This window comes from Barbus barbus, assembly GCF_936440315.1.
Source record: "Barbus barbus genome assembly, chromosome: 38".
Lineage (NCBI taxonomy): Eukaryota > Metazoa > Chordata > Actinopteri > Cypriniformes > Cyprinidae > Barbus > Barbus barbus.
This window is the reverse complement of record NC_136716.1, coordinates 4,612,263-4,639,361: the sequence shown is the minus strand read 5'-3', so window position 1 is coordinate 4,639,361 and position 27,099 is coordinate 4,612,263. Positions and strand designations below refer to the sequence as shown.

Sequence of the window (27,099 nt, the reverse complement as noted above, 5' to 3'; positions counted from 1 at the left end):
ATTTCATCTCTTATTTCAGTTTTCTGAGTTGTTATGGCTATATGGTCATAACCATACCAATTCATTTGTTTGTGTATGTGTGCGTGTATATGTCTGTGAGAGTGTGTGTGTGTGTGTGTGTGTGTGTGAATTTTGCTGAATTGTTGTGTTTTTGTCAATGTCCCATTCATTTCCTATGGCCGGTAATTTTTGACCGAAGAGCACATTTTTTTACGAGCACTTAGCCTGCTCAAATCAAGCCCTCAGTTTTTTTGTGTGTGTTCACATTCCAAATGCCATAAAAGTCACCAAGTTTCGTACCATTCCGATGAAGCTGTGATTTAAAAAAAATCTAAACCATAAATCTTTTGGTCAAAAGGGTAAAGTAAAGTGAAGGAGTGGATTTCAGATTGACAATGACCCTCATAATAATGTTAATTATAATATTCCTTGAATAATTATTTATCACAGTTACATTTATCCATGTTAGAAAATAAATTGAATATGGCTTTAGTCTGCTTTTTTACTCTCTAAGAAGCTGATCTCATTGTGTGTATGTAGTTAACCATATTTGATCAAATTCAGGGCAGAGCCCGGCAACCTTGAAGTACAGATAAGTGCGTATGTGCGTGAATGTCTATATTTGCAGCTAGATGCAGAGAGAGAGCTCTTGGAGGAAATCGTCATTTGCCGTCACCCTGTTGTCCAGGGTAACAGATATACGTCTCTGGAGAGACCTATTGCGTCTGACCTCTGATCAATTGTCTTCAAAATAAAGTTTTACATCCATGTGTGGAGATTTTTCTACCAACTTTCCTATGTATTGACCTAATTAGTGACCTCTGTTAGAGTATAATTATTGGTGTCTAGAACATGTACGCAGAGCGGCCTACGAACTCCATCGTGAGTGTTGAAGCTGACTTCTGCTGATGAAACTGCAAACTATTTTCTTCGGTAAATTTTTCTTTAATTAATCGCATCTCTAATTGTTATTCCCCAACAAAAGGCTTGTGAAACTATGTGCTCAGAAAACAACATGCAAAACATACATATTTACATAGTCATAGTCAATGATACAGAATACAACTGAACTTCTGGAGGATGTAAGTAACTGAGCTGTCAAATGGGTTGTGTGTGAGAGTGAAAGGCCAGGTGCAAAAATAAACGCTTTACATAAGCGTCTGCCAAGATTGTGTTTCTTGAGTTAAAGAATTCCACAGTGTATGTCTGCAAAAATATTACTAGATGATAAAAGTAAATACAGTAAATAGATTACATCTTTCATATGTGTAGTGTCTTGAATAAACGAACAATGTTATGGTGAAATAGTGCATGATTTGTTAAAGAAGGATGATTTTTTTTTTTTTTTTATAAATTAAATATGACTTAAATATTACTAATACTCAAATCTTATTTTAATTTTAAAAATATAATTTCAGTTATGAGAAAAAATGCTACTGGCTTGTCTCCTGAGCCCAGAAGAGGGCGCAGTGAGAACATATAAACCAAATCAAGCACAGCATTAAATTCTTTATCAATGGAATTAAATTATATTACTGTCTTTTTAAGAGATTGCATAATATTTTAAACTTTCATAATAAAAATATAATTTCATAAACTGCAAAAAAAAAAAAAAAACAGCACTGTGTAATATATAAAATATATATAAAATCATATCAGTAATATGAGAAAACAGACAGCGTTATTTATTATGTCAACGATTTTGCTTACAACACTCCAGAAACTCATCACTTTTAAAGAGCTGTTCGTGCATTATACATTTTTGTGGTTAAAAACGTGAGACACAGGGCAGTGGAATGAAAAAAAACTTCTTACCTTGACAAAACCTTTTAAAAATGCATCGCTCATGAGTGAGATGTAGACACAACAATCAAAGACGTCTATCTAGTGCATGTGTAGATGGAAAAGCAGTGCGGAAAAATGCAAAAATGCATTCTTTCTGAACAAGCCTCAAGTTGTTTTAGCTTTGATCGTAACCAAGATTTTCTGGTCTTAGCATTGGTCCAGCCTGGACCAGATGAAAAGTACCCCTCTAAAACCAGGCTAAGTGATCAACAAACCAGTTTAAGCTGGTTTTTAACATGTTTCTTGACTGCAATTTATGTATTGCAATTAGCTTTTCTTGAATAAATCTTTTCTTGGTCTTGAAACAATCTGATGAAATCACTACTTATGTCTCTATTGCTGAGGCCCAGACTGGTCCGTATAGCCAATCACCATTCAATAATATGTGTCACATAATCAGCTGCACAATACACTTTGCAGGGTTTCCTCTGCTTCTACATATAGGCTGTTTATGTCAGGCGATTCCCAAGAAAAACAACATGCTAGTTAGAGGGACAGGAGACAGCTGTCCGCTGCAAGTCCAGCCCAAACACAGTCAACATGCATGAAGTGCAGCCATGGTGTAGTCAAGAAAAAGAAATGAAGGTAATCCCTAAGCATTTGTTGACTGATGGCATAAGGCCAATTAGAGATGTGTCTTCCCTATTGCAGAGGACAGAACATAGTGTCCTTAATTTTCTGCTACAACATAGTGTGAAATGACATCTGCCTTATCTGTGTGCTCAGCACAGCCAGAGCAGCCAAAGCAATGTGGAGCAACTTTTGGGGTAACCTCAGATCAGACTGTCAAACTTTTTGGCAGACGTGGTGCCAGGTCTTTAAGTCCAAGTCTGAAACCCTCTAAATCCAAGTCCAAGTATGTAACAGTTTTCTACATGCAGCAGGCTAGATTTATATAGATTTATTATAGTGTTCAAAGAATGGGCTAAGTATTTTTTTTTTATAAAAAAAAAGAGCAATACTTCAAAATTTTAATATTGTGAAATATTATTGAAATATTAGTAGAATGGAGTATATTAGTAGTAGTGGTAGTAGTAGTAGTACCTACAAATTATTATTAAATTATAATTATTATCTAATTATTTATAATGTTAAAGAAATATAAGTACTGTACATAATAATTGTAACAACAATTTTCTATATCATTGTTAATAATAATAATAATTAGTAGTAGTAGTAAATTAGGTAACACTTTATTTCGATAGTCCACTTTAGACATTCTACTAACAGGAATTAACTTTGCGACTTCATGTCAACTAGCAGTCATTAGAGTATTAGTAGATTGTCTGCTTAATATCTTTTAACACTTTATTTTAATGGGTCCACAACATACAACATACTGACTATGAGAAAATTTGCAAGTATATATCAACTTATTCTACTAACCCTAAACCTACCCTACTGAGAGTTAGTAGACATGTAGCTGCAAATCAATGAGAAGTTGACATGTAGTTACAAAGTTACTTATAGTTAGTAGAATGTCTAAAGTGGACTATCAAAATAAAGTGTAACTGTAAATTATAATTACAAATAAGTATTAACAATGTAAAATATAAATATTGTAAATTGCAACAAATATTGTTCATAATTATTATAATAACAATTATCATATTTTGTATAATTATTAAATAACAAATAATGCTATTCAAATGCAAGTATTGCAAATAATAATAATAATTATTATTATTATTATATGTACTTGTAATGTAATATTTGTAATGCTAATTTAATAATAATAATTATTATTATTATTATCAATTATAATTATTTGCAATGGTAAATAAGTACTGTAAACTGTACTGTAAACAATAACAAGTATTGTACATAATAACTCTAACAATAATCTATCAATGATGATTTTAATAATAATAATAACAGTAATATTAATTATAATTATTATTAAATTAGCATTACAAATTGTAATATTAACCATGTTAAACAAATATACATAAGGCAAATTATAATAAGTATTGTAAATAATATCTATAATACTTAGCTTTATTATTATTATTATTATTATTATTATTATTAAACATTACAACACTTATAATAGCATTGAATAATATGATCTGCACTGCACTACCAAGCCCTAACAAATTCTTGACAAAAATCACTGTTTCTGAAATATCCAAATGTACAAATGACAGAAAGAGAACAATCTATATGAAACACACACACACACACTGAGCCAAAGGCCAGTATCCTAGTAACTAATGAATGTACCGTAATTCTCTTGGGTGACAGAATTGTTTAGACACTTGCTATTGTTTAGACACTTGCTCCTCCACAAACCTGACGCTCTAATGAGAACAGAGGTGCTGAACACACACGCTGACCAGCAGTCATGGCAACAAGACCATCGTACAGTACATGTGGATCAGCGGATGTGACCCCAGAAGAACAATAGTTATGTCTGCAGGCAGTTAGAGATGTTTTGTCACTGCAGGTGCTGCACTGTGCCATCCTTCCTTCAAGCTGACTGCTGGCTTGGATTTCAATGTCAGAATGCTGCCTAATGCCAGAGTTTGGGGAAACACACCTGAGCCTCATTTCTAACATCATGCCACAAAGAAACTCTGTAAATGGACCTGTGTGATGAGTCACACTTGCAGCTGTGCTGGACCAACAGCAGAATTCGACTTTTTCCTGTCAGCTGGGAGCTGTTCATTCATTTTGGTCACTTAAGGACCTATCTACAATGGACATGACAAATTCCTCAGTGCACTGTAAAAAAAAAATAATAAAATCAACATTTTAACAGTAAAAGACTGTAAAAATAGTACAGTAAAAAATAGTAAGTTTCCATACTATAAATGCTGAATAACTGTATTTACATTTAATGTATTTTTACCATAAAATACTGTTTTACTGTTTTAAAATTGACAGTTTTTGAAATTGAAAAAGAACAAGGCATTATATAAGACTGTAAATTCATATATATATATATATATATATATATATATATATATATATATATATATATATATATATATATATATATATATATATATATATATATAAAGTGCCCTCTATAAGTATTGGAACAGTAAAAAAAAATAAAAAGAACAGCACTTTTAGAGTTCATTCCAATCATTGATGTGAGCATAAGTATTGGGACAGTTGAACATAAGGCATATATAAAACATTAAAAGCTATTATTTAGTTGCAGATCTCTTGATCACAATCACAGCAGTGAGTCTGTGACCCATAGACATCACCAGACTCTTGGTCTCATCCTTTGAAATGCTTTCCCCAGCCTTTAATGCAGCCAATTCCAATTGTTGCTTGTTTTGGGGAGTTTCTGCCTGTACTCTCCTCTTCAGCTGGTGAAATTCATGTTCAATCAGATTTAAATCTGGAGATTGACTTGGGCAATCTAAGACTTTCCATTTCTTTGCCCTTATAAATTCCTTGACTGAACTGGCAGGGTGTTTTGGGTCATTGTCCTGATGCAATATGAACTTCCCAATGAATCTGGTAGCAATTTCTTGAATATTGGTAGGCAAGATGGTTTTGTACCCTTCCAAATTCATTCTGCTACTGTCATCATACATTAAGTCATCAGTAAATTTGAGAGGGCCTGTTCCTGAGACAGCCATGCATGCCCATGCCATGACACCACCTCCACCATGCTTTACAGATGAGGCTGTGTGCTTGGGATCATTTGCAGTTCCCTTTTTTCTCCACATTTTTGCTTTCCCATCACTTAGATAAAGGTTCATCTTTGTCTCATCGGCCCATAAACACAGTTCCAAAACTCTTCTGGCTCACCTTTGTGCTTTTTTGCAAACTCTAATCTTGTCTTTCTATTTTTGGTGCTGGTCAGAGGTTTGCATCTTGCTGTGTAGCATCTGTAACTCTAAAGTCTCCTGAGGACAGTAGATTGTCAGAGCATCACCCCAACTTTCTGGAAGTTGTTGGTGATTTTACAGACACGTCTTTTATAATTCATTTTCACAGCTTTTCTGATTTGTCTGTCATCAACTACTGTTGTTTTCTCAGCCGATCAGGTCGTTGTTGGTTGCTGGTGTCGCTGGTGGTTTCAAAACTCTTGATTTCTCCATGCCCTTTGTTTTTGTCTAACTGACTTCCTCTTTTCTTTTAGCATCCATTTGCTTGATTTTCTCTCAAAGTCAGCTCCCTCGTCTTCATCCTGGTTTGTGTGTGTCATCATCGAATGCAAGATTCAGAATGCAGAAGTAATGGATATAACTGATACGACATATTCCCTGCTTTTAATAACTGAAGAATTAATGCAACAGGACACAGCTGATCACTTAGAAAGACCTGTGAGGCAACTGTTCCAATACTTATGCTCACATCAGATAGAGGGATGAAACTCTAAAAGTGCTGAACTTCTTAGCTGGTTAGTAGGAAGTCGTGGCCTAATGGTTACAGAATCGGACTCGTAATCCAAAGGTTGCGGGTTTGAGTCTCGGGCTGGCAGGGATTGTAGGTGGGGGGAGTGAATGTACAGCGCTCTCTCCACCCTCAATACCACGACTGAGGTGCCCTTGAGCAAGGCACCCTAACTGCTCCCCGGGCGCCGCAGCATAAATGGCTGCCCACTTTTGTATGTGTGTGTCTGTGTGTGTCTGTGTGTGCTTGCTTTGGATGGGTTAAATGCAGAACACGAATTCCGAGTATGGGCCACCATACTTGGCTGTATGTCACTTTCACTTTAAAACATCTATGTGTAGTTTTACCTCATATTCATCTTTTAATCATATATTTGTAAATGTCTTGACTCCACAGCCAACAGAGCAATTTTGTCTTTACGGTTCCAATACTTTTCGAGGGCACTGTATATATATAAATATATATAATATAAAGTTTGCAACAGCGTTTTTCCACTTAATTAGAAGCACCAAAATTAATAATTTATTCAAATCTGATCTAATGTTACATGTCTCATTTTCAACTTTCATGGAAGAAAGTCATACAGGTTTGAAACAAGATGAGAGAATTAAGAATACTTTTTGATAAATTTATCTTTTTAATTAAAATAAATAAATAAAACAGACTGCATACAGCTACAGGCTAATTTTAGTCTGATAATGCAGCACTTCAATCTCAACTCATCCTCATGTCGGGGCTTTTAACAGGCACTCTTTTCATTAAACATGCATCTATTATAGCCTCTATTTACAGCTAGAGCTCAACAACAATATGCAGCTATATAATTTTATGCATATTGAAACCACCCCCTCATTTCATGCAAGTTAATTATATTGTTCAGTTCACTATACATGGTTTTTCATAGACAAAGGGGCATAGAGGTACACACCTTATAAAAAATATAATGATCAGATATAACACACTGCATGCACTGTTGAGCAGTGTTTATAGTCCACAGTAACTTAAAAACAATAAGTATAGAATTGAAATCAAATTGTATACTACTACTGACAAGAGATTCTAAATTGCCTACAATTTGTTTACCACTGGCCACATGAGGGCGCTCTTACATCCCTCATTGTGTGTGCAGACTCCAGGCTTTTTTCATAATAACAATTTCTCAAAAAGCAAAATCAGTATTGAAATTGAAATTTTGTTTCAGCCAAACTACATACAGAAAGTCTGAATGGTTAGGAAGCAAGTTTGAATTTTAGGAAGCATTAAGCTCAGCATTGGGGACGGACGGACAGATAGATTTGAAATGCAACTGGAATTTAAAATGTCGAGAAAGCTCAACCTGTCTGCAGATATGGTAAAAACTATAAAGAAGTTGGTCATATTGGATTACTAATTCCTGAAAACCTGTCCAGCTGAGATAATTATAGCCACAAGGAGGTCAGAGCCACTGCAAGACATGCAAACCAAATGAAAAACACAGACCAATTAATTTCTGCCATGTGGACCTTCATTATACGCTGCATGGTCAAATTCATTACAGAAGAGATGAATGAATTTTGCAAAGGTGCTATTAATAAGGCAGCGTGTTTGTGTATGTAGTTTGTACATGTGTAAAATCCTTTTTTTTTTTACTTGATGGTGCATTCAGAAAGTAGTCAGACCTTTGTTTTGTTTTGCTTTTTCATATTATTTTATGTTGCAGTCTTCTGCTTGATCTTTTTCATATCAATCTCCACTCCATACCATATTATGACAAAGCAAAAAGCACACTCCAGTCAAAGTGTAGAAAAAATCTTACAGACAATCCAGAGAAATGGGTTGAACCTGAGCTCATTTGTAAAGTGGTGTTTTTTTCTAGGCTTGATTGTGCTTATGGGGTGCAGTCTAACATGTTAATGCTTCATTTAAAACAACAACAACAACAACAAAAACTTTACATTTATTCATTTAGCAGACATTTTTATCCAAAGTGACTTACAATTGAGGAATGCAATAAGCGATACGTCATAAAGAGGCAAATAAACGCAGGAAGTGCTTGCTATACAAGGTTTCAGGCATTATTCAGATTAGTACAAGATAGACAGGGAGAGATTAAAAGAAGAGAAACCTAAGTTTTTTTTTTCACATAACTTACCTTTATTCTACACCGCCCTGTCCTTTCTCTTATGAATGCTCTGATGATTTCCTGGTTTTATGAAGCCCCTCCCTCAGAAATACACAATGTGCTCAGTTAGCTGGCCCAGTGTGTTGTGATTCGCTAAACCGCCTAGTGTGCATGTAGAAACATCACGCCCCTCACCTCAGTGCCATGTGCTCTGGTTGTATTGTAAACAATGGCGTCGTCAATATTGCTTATTAATTTGAGCCTGATTGAGACCCAGAGAATATGAGAGCATGGCAACAACTCTTCTCTAAAGCAGCGCCATATGGCCCCGCCCCTTTTGTTGCATGTTCCCGGGTGCGGGGTTTATGTAAATATCAGGGTTTGTGATGTCACCAACCCAGGATGTAACTCGTTGTAGTCCATACGAGCCGTAATTGTAGGCATTAAACTGCTGTAATTTTAAAAGAAAATATCTCCGTTTGCATTGAATTTTCAGCGTTGTAACTTTCCAGATATTTTTTTTTATGCTCAAACAGCAACATTACACACTAACTAACTTTAAAAAAGTGAAATCACAATCAACCACTCCTTTAAGTGTAAAAGCATGGCATGTGATGTTTCAGTGTTTTCTTAATTTTTTTTTTTTTTTTTTAGTTAAAAAAGTAATCATAAAAAATATATTATAATAATAAAGCACTTTACCAGATGTCTGCAACATAAAAGGCGAAGAACTGACTACTTTTTGAATGCACTGTACTGTGATTGAATCATACTGAATTATAATTTAATGTACAGAGCTCCATATAGTCTGATAACATGATCAGAAAGTGTTGAGTATCAGACTTACTTTGCTTTGGCGCCAGCATCATCATAGCCTTTGTTTGAGACATCGTCCAGACCTCCAATCAAGTGTTTGAAGGACCTGCGAATGAAAACAGAAAAACTGATTACTTTCATCCGTTCTATTTATAAATGCCATCCGATGTAAAGGAAGTAAAGGTTCTGGGGTTGATTCAAAATGGTTTTGTCTTCATGATTTAATCAGAAATTCATTCTGACCGTGTTTTATGAATGAGGCCTATGAGCGCAATTAAAAAGCAAAAGGTCTACACTAAATTTACACTATTTTTTTTTTTTTCATTTTCCATATAGCCTTTTGCGGACTGATACTATTGTTCAATTAATAGTTCTGACCACTGGCATATTATTATGAACTATTTCAGATTAACATGCCCCTGATCATGAGCCACAACGTATTCAAAACAAAAATGATATGTAAATCAGAGAAAAGACAAGATTAAAGGTAGTGTAATAAATGAGCACTTGCATCATCAGATTAGCAACAGCACAATATAAAATTAGGAAAAAAAATGTTGATTCATGCAAGTTTCAATGCTTAATACTAGAGCAAACCATATAAGGTTTAGAAATGGCATCGTTGCAAGTTTGCAATAAAGTGTATTTTTAATAATAATTAAACAAAAATGTTAGACTGACACCATAATGGACCAAAATGTGCCATTTCAGGAACCATTTGTATTGAATAATGCATAAACAGACAATTATCATTTAGGAACAAACAATCTGACTACAAGCTGTGTAGATCTATGATCTGCACAGGACAGAGTCAATCACAACACAGTGCATCGCACATGTTTTTCATCCCATTAAACTTCCAGCCATTCATCATCATTTGAAGGAAATACATCTGTGGCTTTCTCTCTCCCATCTGTTTATAAGGCAGGATATGTCTAAGATCGCACAAAACATTTAGTTCTGCTTCTAGAATAAGACAAGGATTTGGCTTGCAAAACCTGAAGATCTGGGTCTGGGTCATGGAAGGCACTTCAATAGCAGCACAAATAAACAATGAGGGACATAGTAAAAAGTTATCAAGATAGTTTGAATATGATTGTTACAACAAAGAGGAAAAATGCTGAAAATATTCATTATGCAGAACAACTGTTGTCTATATTCTGTAAAAAGAAAAGCTTTTAAATTCATATTTCCAAAACAATGATTATAAAGGCAGCGGTTTGGCGAGGCTTTTGAGCCTAATCTCTGCAAAACAGACATGTTTGTTTTATAAAACCTGTTAAAGGACAATTAATTATATGTATGTTTGGTCCACCAAGTCATATTCAAAGTGTATGAGTTTTTATTTGAACTAAAATGTATTTTCTTCCCTAATGTCACTTTTTTTTCAACAGTTTATTCACTATACACTAAGTCAATAAGGGTTAGGATTAAACACTCTTTTGTGATATTCAGAGAAAATATTTATCCTTCACTCCTTCACAAAATAAAGATTATTTATTGATATCTGCAGTTCAATGAAGAACCTTTATCATTTCCATTGGACCATAAAGGCTCTTTATAAAACATGCATTCAGATTATTAAAATGATCAGAATACTAATACAAATGGTTCTTTTAAGAACACTTCACTGAAAGGTTATTTGGGGAACCAAAAATAGTTTTTACATGGGAAAGATGTGGCTCACAGGTTCAGGTTGGGGTCCAAGTTGAGGTTCAGGTCAATACTTTCTGGGATGAAAAAGGTCTAAGTCTCAAGTATTTTTATTTTATTTTTTTGCAGTTTAATGTGATTAAGTCTGACACTTCTTCATGTTTCCATCTCTGTCACCAAACTATTCATTCATCATTAGCATATAAATAGTTGAGTTGCTTTGAAATTGCAGTGTCTTAATCTAGCCTGATGTGATAAATCAACAAGAAAGTTAAATTGAATATTTATCCTTTAACCTATACTGTTCCTCAAATTTCATATAGATATCAGTTGATGTATTCAATCTAGAGTCCATTTTATAAATATACTTTTTTTTGCATTAGGAAAGCAAACGGGGTCACTTTTAATTTCATGTTGATTTGAAAATCCTACCTTCATCTAATGTCATGTCATAGCTTGTCAGGGGTCAAAATATGTCATCCCTTAATGCAATACATAAAAATAGTGTTTATGGTTTTCCCCTGTCCTCTTATTAAATCAGATCAATATTTTGTGTTGCTATAGGATAAGAGATTTAGACATGAGAGGGACCCAGCAATAGTGTTCAACTACAGCTGCTGTGTTTCAGGATGTGACTCATCCACCAGAGAATTCTCACATTATCTCATATTTTTATTAGAACTCTGATGAAACATTGAAACTAAAAGGGGAACAATATTTTTTACGGTTACGAGCTGAAATGTAGGTTTAATTGAAAGCTTTAAATGTCATTTTACCATGATTTTGTACAGTCTTTTGAGTCTTGGCAGCTCAGATTAGGCAGGACGCGGTAACCCGAGCCATAATAATGATTTGATGGACATTTAAAGTGTGAATGACTTTATATCAAGGCACTGCTGACCCATTTAATGATGTATTCTTAGCCCAGTCCCAAGTGAAGCCCCAGAATTAGTAGCAGAAATGTTCCGGGGCTGTGAACCCAAAGTTACTCACGTGTACTTACATTTCTGCCATTAAAATACTATTTTACTGAGATATATATGCTATATAAAAGGTCATTCAGTTCTTTGACTCACATCTTAAAGGTGAAGTCTGTAATTTCTGCTTCACCAGCAGAACCAAACATAAATGCAAAAATGCTGCTTTAATGCACAACAAGTTAATGGGTCCATGACACATGAGAGAGTCTAAAATTTATAGGAAAAACTTATCATAAATATAGTTTTAAACTATAATATTAAAACTCATGTTGATTTCATATGACTTAAAAAATAAATTTTCAACAAAAAGTTTATTACTTAATTTACTTAATAAGCTTTAAAATTAAACAAAAGCTTTAAAAAGACTTTGACACCAAATGTCAAATGGTGCAACCATCAATTATATTATGTGACCCTGGAGCACAAAACCAGTCAAAAGTAGCTCGGGCATATTTGTAGCAATAGCCAACAATACATTGTATGGGTCAAAATTATAGATTTTTTCTTTTATGCCAAAAAAATCTTTAGGATATTAAGAAAATATCATGTTCCATGAAGATATTTTGTAAATTTTCTACCATAAATACATCATTACTTAATTTTTAATTAGTCATATGCATTGCTAAGAACGTCATTTGGACAAATTTAAATGCAATTTTCTCAATATTTTGACTTTTTGCACCCTCAGATTCCAGATTTTCAAATAGTTGTATCTCAGACAAATATTGTCCTAACAAACCATACATCAATGGAAATCTTATGTATTCAGCTTTCAAATGATGTATAAATCTCAATTTCAAAAAAATTGACCCTTATGACTGGTTTTGTGGTCCAGGGTCACATAAATAAATTGTATTGCCCTTACATAAAGTATGTCAGTGTACACATTTTTAAAGCATATTTTAAAATATTTTAACTGGTATTTATTTTACAAAAATTAATTATTAACTCTTAAATATAAGGTGTTTTTGAAATGTTGTAGCATACTGTATATTATACTGCATATAAAATGCAGTATAATATATACTTTTATTACAGCTTTAGTGTTTTTAAAGAATACTATAATATAATATAATGCTTTTTCTTTATTATGATTTCATTTGATAATTTTTTTTACATCATGCCTAAAATATATTATTAAAAATCATTTGAGTTAATAAATTTAAAAAAATGTATAACAAAAGTTGTTTATATTAATTTAATTGAATTATTTATTTATTTTTTATAAATGATTCAAATGACCGTAACACTAAGTAGTTGTTTGCCAAATTTATCCAGTTACAGTAGATTGTATATTTCTTTCCGCCAACGGAAATCTTTAATCCAAATAATAAAACAGAGCATGTGACCAGAACTAAGTGACAGAATTTCCCCCTTTCTGCTCAAAACATACCTACATTTTTTCTTCTTCTGAAATCCCTATGGAGAAAATGAAATGTTCAAATACTTCCCCATCCCAAGATGATAAAAAGTGAGTTTTACTGTTGTGCTCTATTCCTACAGGAAATCAGCTGCATGAATCACTGGTTAAAATCCCCACTGATCACAGGTCAGCTAGCATACAATTTAACAACAACAAGAGTCTTTTAATGAGCATTACCATAAACCCCTGACTGATGACAGGGCTGAGATAATGGACAAATTCCTGCAGTGAGAGTGAAAGTCAGTTTGTATGTGGGGCTGCTTATTATATCGCTTCCTCAGACCGAAGTAAAATCAAAGTCTCTAGAGCATGATGTCTACAGAGATGAGAGCAGGTCTACGAGTCCCGCTGCACAGCACGGCATTGTGCTCCTACTGTTTTGTCACATGCTGTGCCACTCAAATGAGGACATAGATTGTTTCCCGACAGTCTGCTGTCTAAGGATGGCAAACGAGAAGAATTAGCTCCATGAAATTAACTAGCGTAAACTAGCATGAACTTGCCACAGTGAAAGTCGGATGAGGTCATTAGAAATTAGCAGCAATAATTTAGTGAGCACACAGTGGAAAAGATGAAAGACTTATCAAATTTCACAGCATCAGTACACACACACACACACACACACACACAAAACTCACTCTCTGTCGATGACAAGGCAAGTGACAGCTTCAGCGGCGATGACATTAGCCGTCCTGATGTCTTCTCTGCGGAGACACAAAGAATACATGTCAATCATACAAGTCTATAATGTATTTATTTTTGAATAATTACTAAATTACAATATCATTTCATTAGAGGATAATAAGAAGGAAACATAGTGTCTCATGAATGAGTTTGTTTACATTTCCAGTCAAATACCTTAATTAAAAAAAATAAAAACTGGAGGAAAAAAAATAGGGCAGATTTAAAATAAACTGGGAAATGTGGTTAAGCAGCATATGGATATACTTGTGGATATATATATATATACATACAAGAATGATAATATTTGTTTTATGTTTTAGAAGTGTCACATAATGTGAGATAAGATGGTTATATAAAACATTTTTGTTGAATTTTCTGCAAAAATAGCCATTATAAAAAAACACAGCTACTGTGATATAAAATCTTATACATTATAATTGAATCAATAAGTTTGCTTGCATATGCTTTAAAGGTTTGATTTCAGCCAGACTAAAGTAATAATTTGTATTTTTATAATGTCATGTAAAAGCTTTAGCCCAATTAAAATCATACCAGTCCGATTTTATGAAGTCATACTAAAATACCTAATGGGACTGTAGCTCAAAAAAAAAAAAAGTCAGATAAAATGTGCAATTTAATCTTTTAAATCATTAATCAATTACACATTGTATCATGAATAGCCTACTGGGATAGACAGATGAAGACTGTAGCTCGACTACTCAAAGACTCACTCTAGCTTGTTAATAATTGTGCATGTAAATGTACTTCATAAGTGAAAAACAACAAATCAAGATCCATTATACTATTTCAGAAAAATTTGCATCCATAGATTAATTCCAAATGGAACAGTGTTAATCATCAGCCATTATTATTGTACAGCATTTTTCACCGCATGGCACAGCATAACCCAGAAATTCATCACTGTAAGGTTTCTCACATCACAAAACACACACACAGCAAACAACAACTTCTGTGGCATTACTCAGAATGGTTGCCCTCTGTGTCACTGGAGTCTTCCTCACTGCAGTCTGACAAACATTCACAAGAAGTGAAGTCCATGTCTATAGATGAGTGCATAGACTGTCCTCTTTGTGGCTGGCCTGAACTCCAGCAGTGTGTGCATGTGTGTTTTGTGTGTGTGGACCAGAATTCTGAATGACAGTTCCAAGCAGTTAGATACTGCCAAATCACAATGGCCAGGTGGGAATACTGATTGCATTCACACACAAACAGGTAGTGCCTCTTAACCCAGGCTTAACGGAACAAGCCAGGCTCATTGGAAAAACACTTTCAAACTAAAATGTCCAGTGAGTGGTGGTAAAAGCTCATTCAGTTTTTTCCGAAACAGACTAACGTGAATCTGGCAATGTTTTATTATGTTGGTTGTTGTACAGATCATGCCAGTTCAGAAATGAAATGTCCAGTGAGTGGCAGTAATAGAATAATGCTCTATTGCATTTGAAAATAATGTAGAACCTACGCTAAACCCTACCCTAAATCAGACACTGTAACATCAACAAAAGCCAACATGAAATAAAAACACATTTGCTAATGCAACCGTGCCATTTGACCTTGATTCATAGTACTCATGCCATCATACTCCAAATCGCAAGTGCAGTGCGGTACCGGGTGAGCTTCTGAGCATGTTTACCACATTAGAAAAGCCATAATGTATATTAAGCTGGTTTTGTGATGCAAACATCAAAATGTATTAGTTTGGTATAAGTTTTTGAAATTAAGTCTTTATCAATCAACTTTCTGCCCCCATAATTCGTGTGAAAACAAATAAAAGTTGTTGGTGTTTTACTGCCACTATTGTTAATTTCAGCTAGAAACTGCAATGAAGATAGGTAGGTTTTTGCAAAAGTGCAGGTGGAGTCATGTGATGTTCTGATTAGAATGTGTTGATACAACTCAAGACATTAATAGTGCTCTTTACTAAAGCAAGCTATTATTATTGATCATGCCCCAAAATAGAGGTATTAAACTTTAGGGTGCAACTCATCCTGTTTATGCTAGGGACGTGAATTGTACCTCAAATCATGTGGTCTGTTGAACTCCATAGCAACTGCAACACACAAAAAACACTCAGAGCACCTGCAACTGTACCACCCAAAACCTCCTTGCATTATGCCAAAGATGTTTAAACAGGCAAACAACACTCAAACAAGGAGCAAAATCATAGTGCATCTTTATAATTACATTGATTGTTCTGTAAATTGCTGATTTTTTCAGCAACTTTAAACACATTACAAAGACATCAACAAAACTAGCTGGAGACAGCAAACCACTTATGTGCAATTATCTTAAAAAACAGTAAATTGCCTGCCACATCGTAGTCATGGCGTGTTATGAAAGTACACGTTTAAAAATATAAGTCATATTTTTATTGTGGATTTTCACGTTTTAAGATCAAAACTCTGGATGTGGGGGAATGTATTTGCTTTTATGCATTTGAAAAGTGGCAAAATAAAATTATATAAATGTTTCCAATGTGATCTTTATATAATAAAAGGACAATACAGAACTTTCCTCCTCATCCTCAACTTTGACATATGGGTCTCCAATTAGCGCCACACAGTTGTGAATATTCTTCACTTTCTATGTTTAGGGTGTCATTAGTGTCTGCTGTCTTGAGACTCATCTGCATATGCTGGAATTCAACTGCCTCAAACTGGCTCTCATTAGATATGATGTTTCCCGGTAGAACTGTGAAAAAGATACCATCACATATCGGAGGTGCCGCAGCTATTGCAAATAAGGCCCAATTATAACACCTAAAGTGATTAGTCCTGTGCTATTCACATCACAGCTACACTTATCACATCAATCACATATGAGGATAAAAACTGCCACTGAGAAAGTCCAGCACAGAGAAACATCTTTCAATTACCATGGCACACTTCAGAGGCAGAGGGATGTCTTTGAATTCTGTGACAGCATTAAAGGCCTTTCCACACTGAGCGCGAAAAAGCGAAACGAATTTCGGATTTCGAATTTTTTCAGTTTTGCAAAGCGAAAACACAGGCCGTCCAATCAGATCTGAGTTAGGATCACGTGACTGGAGCAGCTACTGTTGCACAAAAGGGTGAGAATGGTGGCGCTGTTTCAAAAACCAGTGTAAACAAACACCAAAGAAGAGTATCTTGTTATCGTTGGTATTTGAGAGCAGATTTATTCTCACACGTTCTTCATACAGAATAACATTTCTAATAATTATCCACTGAATCATGTGATCTGTAGAGCACAGTCCACTCGCTATAGATCTTCCATATTTAAAAAAATATATAAAAAATCGAGTGAAATATTTTTCGACATGAAATATGAAAGCAAATAGACGTGATTATGACAATATATTTTCTGTATGTGTTTTGTATGCAGCTCATGGTATTTTTATAGCATTAAAGGATGTTTTTGACAAATATTAGCAGTGTAGCATTATTAAACATACAAAGAGTGCACGTGTTGATTATAGAATCAAAATCAACTATAAATCACAATCGGAAGTTATTACAAGCACTCGATGTTGGTTTGAAGTGGATAAGCAAATACATTAATAATTAAATACATTTTCAAGTGTAGCTTGATGCTAATTGTACTTCTAATTATAATATTTTAGGATGTAGCCTATTCTTGTAAGCATTATAGATAGTTTGTGTTTCTGGTGTAGAACCAAACTTTGTTTATCTTAATATAGATGTTAAATCCACATACAAGACATAGTGTTACGAGTTTTTCGTAGTTGCTGTGTGTGTGTGTGTGTGTTTTTTTTTTCTCCCTTTCCTCTTTTGCTCTGTCTGATCTCTGATAGGATGTCCACTGATTGGGGTGTACGATCGCCATTGGTGGGTTGGACGAGGCGTGGTCTTTATAAGGACGCCGCCGGCATTCGTTGGGGAGCTCATTGTTGGTTCGGACACGTTTGGGTTGAGAGCTCCTGGATCCCTCCTCCGGCCGATGATCAAACTTGTTTCTTACTGTAGATCAAGTTAATTCATTTTGGCGTCGTATTCTAAGAATGTGGAGCAAAGGGGTGTCCTGCTGTTTTGTTTTTGCTATTTGGTTTGGGTTTTGTTTTGTGTTAGGCAGTTAGGGAAGTATAAATGTATTTTTACTTTTGATTTCGATTAGGTTATTTATATATCTTTTCTTTTCTAGATGTGTTTTGTTTGTTATTTTGGCCTTCGGGACACCTTGAAGAGAAGCTCCTGATTCCACTTGTTTGTATTAAATAAATGTAATAATTTTTTCCAGCATTGTGTATTCGTTTGATTATCAACCGGAGTGTATCGTGCTTGGGGATTCCATAACCACAACCCAGCTTTGTTATGCCCTGTTTAGAAACGATCTTTATTCACCCCAGACATGGGGCGTAACACATAGGAAAAATGCATTGTTGGTCGGCGCCCCCTAGTGTGCAGGTGTGAATTAGCATAGGCGAACATTCGTTTCGCGCTCGGTGTGAAAGCAACGTTCGTCGGTGATTCACCCTTGCTTTTTCGCATCGTGCTCAGTGTGGAAAGACATTAAGGCCTTTCCACACTGAGCTCGAAAAAGCGAAAGGAATTTCACACGCAATGACATGCTGGAATAAAACAATAGCTTCCTATGGATGCTTCCACATAGACCGCGAACATTCGCGCACCTAAAATGCGAATGGTTTTTTTTTCGTCCAGTCCGACAAATCTTTTGAGTTTCGCACAGGCCGTCCAATAAGATTTGAGCATTACATCACATCAACTGCCGTTACCCAAAAGGTCGATGCAGTGGCGCTAAAAGCTCAGAAGACTGTATTGAGCACGAGCCGAAATAGAGGACTTTTTCCTCAAGAGAGAAGAGCGAATGCCGAGTTCTTGTTATTGTTGGTATTTAAAAACAGACTATTCTCACATGTTCTTTATACAGAATAACATATTAACTCTCCAGGGGAAGTCGTGGCCTAATGGTTAGAGAGTCGGACTCGACTCAACCATACTTGGCTGTATGTCACTTCACTTCACTTCACTTCACTGGATTATGTGATCTGAAGAGCACCGTCCATTTTCTTCCACGAGCACGAGTGTTTGAGTCAGAGCTCGTCCACTCTAGACCTGTCAATCATGTAATCCTATCTCTTGCCCTTCCATATATAAAAAAAGAGAGAAATATTTTTATACACATGAAATATGAAAGCAAATAGACCTATAATTGTGAAGATAGGTTTTCTGTATATGTTTGTATGCAGCTCGTGGTATTTATTTTAACAAAAAGGATGTGTATGACACATGACAAGTGATCAGTCCATTATAAAACATGCAAAGAGTGCATGTCTTCCTATTATAGAATCAAAATCCATTTTAGATCACAATCGGAAGTTATTACACTCAATGATGATTTAAAGTGGGTTTTGTTTAAAAACGTTAATGATTACATACATTTTTCATTTAGCTTGATGCTAATTGTACCTCTAATTATTTCAGATGTATTCTTGAAAGCATTACGGATATTTTGTGTTTCTGATGAAGAAATACAAGTTATTTATCTTAATTTAATGTTGTATATTGAGCAGCGGACGATGTAAAGCACACGAGACACATACGCTACATGAAGAAAGAATACATCGTTGGTCGGTGCCCCCTAGCGTGCAGGCGTGAATTAACATTCGTTTTGCGCTCGGTGTGAAAGCAACATTCGCGGGCGATTCGCCTCGTTTTTTCGCATCGCACTCAGTGTGGAAAGGCCTTTAGGTGAGGATGGAGTCAAAGAAAGACAGAGGGAGGTTAAGACCTGCCAGCGCAAACATGTTTCAGCCGTCAGTCAAAGTCTGGATGTAGTGAGCGCACATCACAGCAAGTATGGTGTGAGGTTTATGAAGAAAAGGTCAGAGCCATCAATCAAGCTGGGAGAATAAAAGGATAAAGTGACACAACGAGAGGTTCTCCAAGAAACCAAGGTTAATGTGCCGGTTGTGGAGCATGAGAGGTCTTCAATGTAGCACTGTAATTGTAGGTTGATGCACTCAAAAAAAAATATTTGATAGCCCTTGTTCATTGTATGTTGCATTGTATTAATTGTAAACAGCAATGTGAATATTATCCGTTTGTATTCAAAGCAAAAAAAAATAAATGTATACAGGTTTGAAAGAATATGAGTGTACTTGAAAATATAATTAGGCCTAGTTTTAGGTGAATCAAAAGTTCATTAAAGGATAGCTGAGATTTAGCTGACAAGGAAATAGCACTGATATAGCAATGCTTTTAATTTACTAGGAAATTTATATTTAGATAAATGTCTTTTCAGATGCGTTTATACCAAAATAACTTCCAATAAAGCCACTTTATATTGTTTATGCAAGTGAAAATGAATTGTAGCTACAGACACAAGAGTTTGAACAAGATAACTATTACAATCACAAACATGCAGCACTACAAGTCAAATACAAATGCTATTCTTAAAGACAAAATAGCAGGCAAGGAATCACATACAGTAAATATCATGAAACCTTTTAAGAATGCGCATGGATCAGATTTTATAATGAAAGAAAGCTTATATTGTACTTAATGAAAATTAAATATATTCTAGGACATTACAGTTTTTGGGGTTTTGACATGAGTTTTATTATAATTTAAACCTCTCATTCCCAGTTCTTATTAACATAGCACAATGGAATAAGATATTATTTAAAAAGTAAAAATGTATTTATACATGGTTGTATATGTTGTCCTATTAATTAACATATTAAATAACTGTAAAATTTCTACTGCAATTAAAGTAATAAAAATCTAATATGAAATCTAATAGCCTTTGAGAACAAATAATAAAATTGGTAATTTGGCATGGTTGCTATGAAAATAATGTCACATTTTTTTAAAAAAAAAAGGCTTAATGATCTTGAAAAGGGCCTAATTGCATTTGATTTTGAGGTGATTTTTGTAATGTGACCCTGACATGTTTTCATTAGCTTCACCCATACAGTGGTCCTTAATCTGAGTGTGTTTGTATACTTCCGTTCCGGTGTGTAGACTTCAGAAGAAGACAATTACTCTAAGGTCTGGTCAACATCTCCTTAACAGGCAGCAAATGAATTGTTTTGGTTCAACAAGGTGTTTTGCTTAAGAGAGACATGAAAGTTTACTTAGCATACAAGCTGTTGCACATCAAAGCAGTGGGCAGCCTTTAATCCACAAGACCATAGCTATTGTTATGCCTGTTACTTAGTCAAATCCCAGGCAGCTCCCATATCACACAAACACAACTCGGAACGGATAAAAATATTGTTTAAGATGAAAGACTGACTTGATCAACTTCAATAGAGTGCTGATTGATTTGCTAAACACTCAAAAAAAGAGAGAAACTAAACAAACAACCACCAAAACAAAAACGTAAGATTGTGTACTAATTAAAGCTGAGAGTGAGAGGTGAGATCAAAGACATGAAGATCAAGAACACACATTTGTAGGAGTAACACCTCTTCAGGTGAAAACTAATACACTACACAGCATATTACTACTCATCAGCTCGGTGGTGCTTGGGCTTAGATCAAAGCAAGAGCCATCTAACTAGGTGGCTTTGTGAAAGTAACAATTGATCAATAGATCACACTATGTACAACTATAAATATACAGCTGATATATATTTGTAACAACAGTACTTGCAATGACAACACCTTGCCCTAAAATATTTACTATGGTAAAAATAGATTCTAAATTTAATACTTTTTACATATATTGTAGCTAATAAAACTGGTTATTAGGTACTATCCATCAATGTAATCAAAAACAGAATTAAATCATGAATTAACATTAACTTTGCTATTGCATTAATCATAATTTATTTTTTAGGTTAACTTATAAATACACTATTATGCATAAATATGTTGAAATGTATTAACAATGTACTTGTTAGCTTGTGACATCTAATGCATTAACTGGTTATTGTAAAATGTCTCCAATTAAAATATGGTGCTTCCAATCAGACTTCAAGGTATTTTGGTAAATTCACTTGGTAAAAGCTAAACACATCCTACTACTCTCTCCTTCAAGTTAATCCTAACAAATCTAAATTTTCCCAGCACGGACCTTTTTATTTTGTTTGAAATCTGCAGTCTTTTTATTTCGGTCCATTAACAGCTTGCCCCTTTTTCAGGGTCGATGACTAGCTCAATATCGCAACACAGCTGTGCAACACCAGCCAAGTGCATTGATGTGTGCTTGTTACATGGAAAAATATATATCTTGTAGAAACCCCTTACTGTGTTTACTGCTATTCATTAGGGTAATTGCCCAACAATAACAATTAAATGGATTGTTGTTTGTCACAACCACCACCATTTATGGACTAAGGCTTCCTCTGATCTCCACTAGGGGTCCCCACTGCATATGTTCTGTCTGTATCCCTTGCAACAGATGATCATTCAGTTTCAGAACTAAAACCATCATGTGGAAATAAATGTGTAAATCACATTTGAAAAGCATCTCTTTGCTTAGCAGGAATAAATCACTTAACACAAATCAAAAGCCGTAATGGCAGCTGTGTGAAGGTGCCTGCAGTTGGCCTCTATTGAATCAGCAGCAGAGGGATTGAACAAGAATATGGAAATAGAGCGGAGGATGATGTTCATAACCGGTCTGCCCTGTGAGAAATATGAGGTGGGGAAGATTGGATGTGCATCTGACTGTTCTGACACAACTAGTCTAATCTTCTTTTCAAATTAGCTCTACTTGTGAGGCGTTGTGTGCTCCCAGTCCATTAGATGGTACCCTTGCAAATAAAGCCTCAACTATGACATGACATTTTCATATAAGCCCATTTCAGATCAGGTTAAAAGGCAAATGAAATGCAGTTCATAGCTCACTTCCATAATCTGAAATATTTCCAAGTGAAGCAGGAGACAAATGTAAAGGAAGACTTCACAAATAAGAGAGATCAGTAATGTCAGCCGTAAAAGAAAGTTATTTCAGAGGTGGAGCGAGTTATTGCATTCTGATGAAAGATTCAGATTTATTTTTCATACAGCCAGTATTTAGGAAGCTAATAAAGGTCAATTTTGACGCCACGGTAAGTTTAAATGCTTTCAAAATTCCTTTCAAAAAGTATTCCCACAGCAAGTTGAACAACTCAAAACAGATGCTTTGTTTGAATGTGCATTTGATTTTTCGCAGTTAGTCGCCCATTAGGCTGTCCCTGCAGCAAATGATCCATTGAGCGCATAATTGATGTCAACGGATGCTTTTGTAAACATGGACAGCAGCCAGCTGCAATTGCAGCGCTGTAAGTAGCGTGCAAAAAGTTCTTACCCTTGAAGAGCTTTTTCTCCAAACCAGTCTCCTTTTCCTAATGCCCGCAGATAGACAGGGGTCCCATTGGGTGGATCTTCTCGAGTAACGTTCACCTGCAATTACAGGTTATTGGTCTTGAGAAGCTGCAGGAAGGCTAAATAAACCACTGATTTGTTACTAAAATATAAATTATTTAACTTTCACATTTGTTGTAGGTTGGTATTTGTCACACTATTCTAAATGACAGAGCAACAATAGAGAGAGTGTATTTGAAGGGATGAAGGGTCTTGAGGATGAAGAATTCTGAAGAATTGACACACAGCTCTTTTCCTTACAATATTTCAGATTAGGAATGAAGCACACAGCTCATATGGACATTTATGATACTTTTTATGTTGGTTTCTGTTGTTTTTGGAGCTTGACAGATATGGTCATAATGAAGTACTGTATTGTTGTTTGTGAAAGTGCTGCATGAGGATTGTTCAAAACTTCTGAAATCCTGTTTAAGACTTTTGACTTTTTGGGCCCTATTTTAACAATCTAAGTGAATGGTCTAAATCGCACAGTGCAGGTGCACTTAGCCAGTCTCCGAATCCACTTTTGCTAGTTTAACGACGGGAAAAAAAGGGTTGTCCCTATTCGTTTAATGAGTAATGGGTGTATTTTGGGCATAATGTGCAATAAACATTATGCCCTAAATAATGTTCGGGAAGTCGTGGCCTAATGTTTAGAGAGTCGGACTCGTAATCCAAAGGTTGCGGGTTCGAGTCTCGGGCCGGCAGGGATTGTAGGTGGGGGGAATGAATGTCCAGCGCTCTCTCCACCCTCAATACCACAACTGAGGTGCCCTTGAGCAAGGCACCGAACCCCCAACTGCTCCCCGGGCGCCGCAGCATAAATGGCTGCCCACTGCTCCGGGTGTGTGTTCACGGTGTGTGTGTGTGTTCACTGCTGTGTGTGTGCACGTTGGATGGGTTAAATGCAGAGCACGAATTCCGAGTATGGGTCACCATACTTGGCTATATGTCACTTAAACCAATCAGAGTCTCATTTCCCATTCCCTTTAAGACCCTGTTGCGCTCGCGCTATGGTGGATTCGCTATTTACATGGCGGAATTTGCAAGCGCAAAGACTGAACGCATCTCCAAGCAACAGGAAACGGAGCTGCTCATGCGCAAGCAAATAGGTAGCCTCATTCTGATACATGCAATGACTATCCATTATGGCTTGTAGGCATTTTTATATTTATGTAGCCTAAACAATAATAATCTTTTACATTGTAATCCTATTTTTAATATTTGACATGTTTGTGTGCTGTGTGTCCCTGTGTGTGTAATAAGCAGAGTGTACACGTGTTGTGGACCCATATATAGGCGCATGTTACTAACACGTTCTTTAAAAAACAAAAAAATACTGCAAAAAAAACATTGACTTTAGACCAGGTTTTAGTTGGTAAATTGCACGGTCTATTTCAGTTGTCTAAAAATAGCAACGCGCCAACAATGCGCCTGAACACACTTAGATTTCAGACCAGCAACGCCCATGAGTGCACAAATGGGCGCAAATGCATTTGCTATTTAAACAACCTGGCGCAGAACATGAAAGTGATAACTGCGTCAGGCTGAAACTAACAAAAAACACTTGCGTCACGCCTGGCGCCGCATTGCGCCAGATGTATGATAGGGCCCAGGTCTTCAACTTGCATACAGGTTTGGAACAGCATGAGGGTGAGTAAATGAAGACAGGAAAGAAACTTTTCTTCAAAAGTTGTTCATGCATGCAACCTTAGTGATATTCTGTCTCTGTGCTGGAAAAGATCTTACCTTTCCCTTGCTAATGATAAAGAACGTGTCCCCTCTGGCACCTTGTCTGATAATGTACTCTCCATCACTGTAGTGAGTCTGAGAAATGAGATAAAGAAAGAGAGGCAAAGAGAGAGAATTACTAAAATGTCATTTTTTTCCCTTCTGGATCAATTTTCAGAGTTTGGCTCCATCACAATCACACTCAAGCCATTATGAAGACAGTGATTCAGTCAAGCAACAGGCTGCTTCAGGGCTGCAACACCAAAACAAGAACAGAAGTCCTCATAGCTGGCAAACCACAATGGCACCCAATGCAAATGTAACTCTGGGAAACTTCGGCTGAAACCTCAATGTTAAGACTACACTTATTTTAAGGCCTGAATAGTTATGAAAGACGTTGTGTGGGTTGTTTTGGAGAGGTATGTTGTGTGGTGTTGTTTTTTTAAGCACTTCAGATTATAGAGAGCAGGATATTATAAAGCCTTGGGGATGCAATCTGTTGACTTGGGTCAATAAAAAAACACCTAGGATCACCTAGAACACCATAGCAACCGCATAGCAATGCCCTGGCAATCAGCAACAACATCCATGGCAATTTTTCAAGCACCACTTACTTTTTCTCCAGCAAATGGAAAATATTTTTGTTTCTAAATGTGTTTTATGCAATTCATAACATAATGTGAGTAGCCCATTTTCTTTTACCGTCAGTTTTCTCTGGTCAAGTTTAATGGCTGACCAACAGCTTGAAAAGAATGTTGAAAAATCATGTTTGAAAAATCTCACTGATTATAACAAATAGTGGCAAAAGGAATCATTTTAATACTGGAATACTTGGAATACCTTGCTTGATTTGATTTACCACATTTGATTGACAATGAAATAAATAATAATCATTACTATGTTTCTACAACCATGATGCAATGGGATTGTCATGACATTTGAGTTTTCTTTGTGTGTGCTGTTCCTGACAGCAGCCTTTGTAACTGAACTATTTGTCCTCTATTGTTGGTCAAGGCCAAACAAAATCCCTTCTGGTACAAGTTTCAACAGAGCTCATCATCTCAAGCCCAATGACCTGGACATCAAGACCTAACACATTTCTCATCATTTTAAAGATCAAGCCCAGTTCTTGAAACCCTAAAGCCCTGAGAAACCCTGAAATATCTGATTTGAAAAATTAGTTTGGTTTACAGCAGTAGAATTAATGTGCTGCTCCTGCAGCATTGTGCAGTTCAAAGGTCTATTACTGAGCTCACCTTGAGGATGTAATAATGTTGAGGTTCAGGACTGAATTTGACTCTCTTTTGTACTGTTAGGATGAGGATGTATTATTGAATACCACCTCAACATCTCTCAACAGCATTTGTGGCTTGCTGAAAATAATTCTGACTCGTCCATTTCTAAGCACAAATGAAAATCACATTTATAGTAATACAATAGATGTTCCAGAGGGTTTAAAGCAGAAATGGGAAATTCTTACATAAAGGCTTGAGTAAAATTATTATTATTTGTATTTTTGTAAACTGTGAATATTATTTGTTAGTGCTATAAAGCTTATTTACAGAATTTTAATGTAAAATGTCCTACTTTTCTTGGTGGATGAATTCTGGCTAGGTACTATTCCTGTCTGTGGAATTTTAGAATATGCTGAATATCGCAGAATAGCATATTACCATACTATTTTTGCTGCAGTATATACTGTGCTGTGTACAGAATGCAAATTTTCCGTATAGAACCTCTGGAAGACCTACTAAATTTGCTAAAATATACAGTATATAACAGAGTTAACTGTATGGAATACGTTATTTTTATGTGGCCTACTTTGGGAAGTAATATCAGCTGCGATTTTTAACATTTTGTTCTAGACATTATCCGACTAGACTGCTAAATGTTCAGACATTTTAACTCTTGTGCTGTGCTGAAAATCCTTTACCTAATTTGGTGATCCTGGTCAAAAATGACTGGCCTTTTAAAAAATTGCCTGTACTTCTCTCATTATGCTATATTATCACCAAATCTTCCATTCAATCTTTTTGGCAACTTGTTTTCTTTTGATTAGCACAGGTCTTGCATTTCTTTTTTTTAAACTGACTGGTTGTAGGCCTTTGATCTGAGTTTATGCAGTTCAGTTTTTGAGAACAAGATGAATTATTTTGGATAATTTTGATAATGTCCA

The 27,099-nt window shown here is 35.5% G+C and overlaps 1 protein-coding gene across 3 annotated transcripts in view; it reads right to left on the bottom strand.

Annotated features, from left to right (window-relative positions):
• The window catches only part of LOC306857862 (cGMP-dependent protein kinase 1-like), a gene marked incomplete at both ends in the record, with an annotated part of 167,023 nt that overhangs the window by 13,625 nt on the left and 126,299 nt on the right, over positions 1-27,099 (bottom strand). For all 3 annotated transcript variants that reach the window (XM_079398101.1, XM_079398099.1, XM_079398100.1), the window contains 4 exons: positions 9,153-9,227; positions 13,816-13,881; positions 23,137-23,231; positions 24,942-25,019. In XM_079398101.1, coding sequence (XP_079254227.1) covers positions 9,153-9,227; positions 13,816-13,881; positions 23,137-23,231; positions 24,942-25,019 — 314 coding nt within the window. The remainder of the gene's footprint in view (positions 1-9,152; positions 9,228-13,815; positions 13,882-23,136; positions 23,232-24,941; positions 25,020-27,099) is intronic.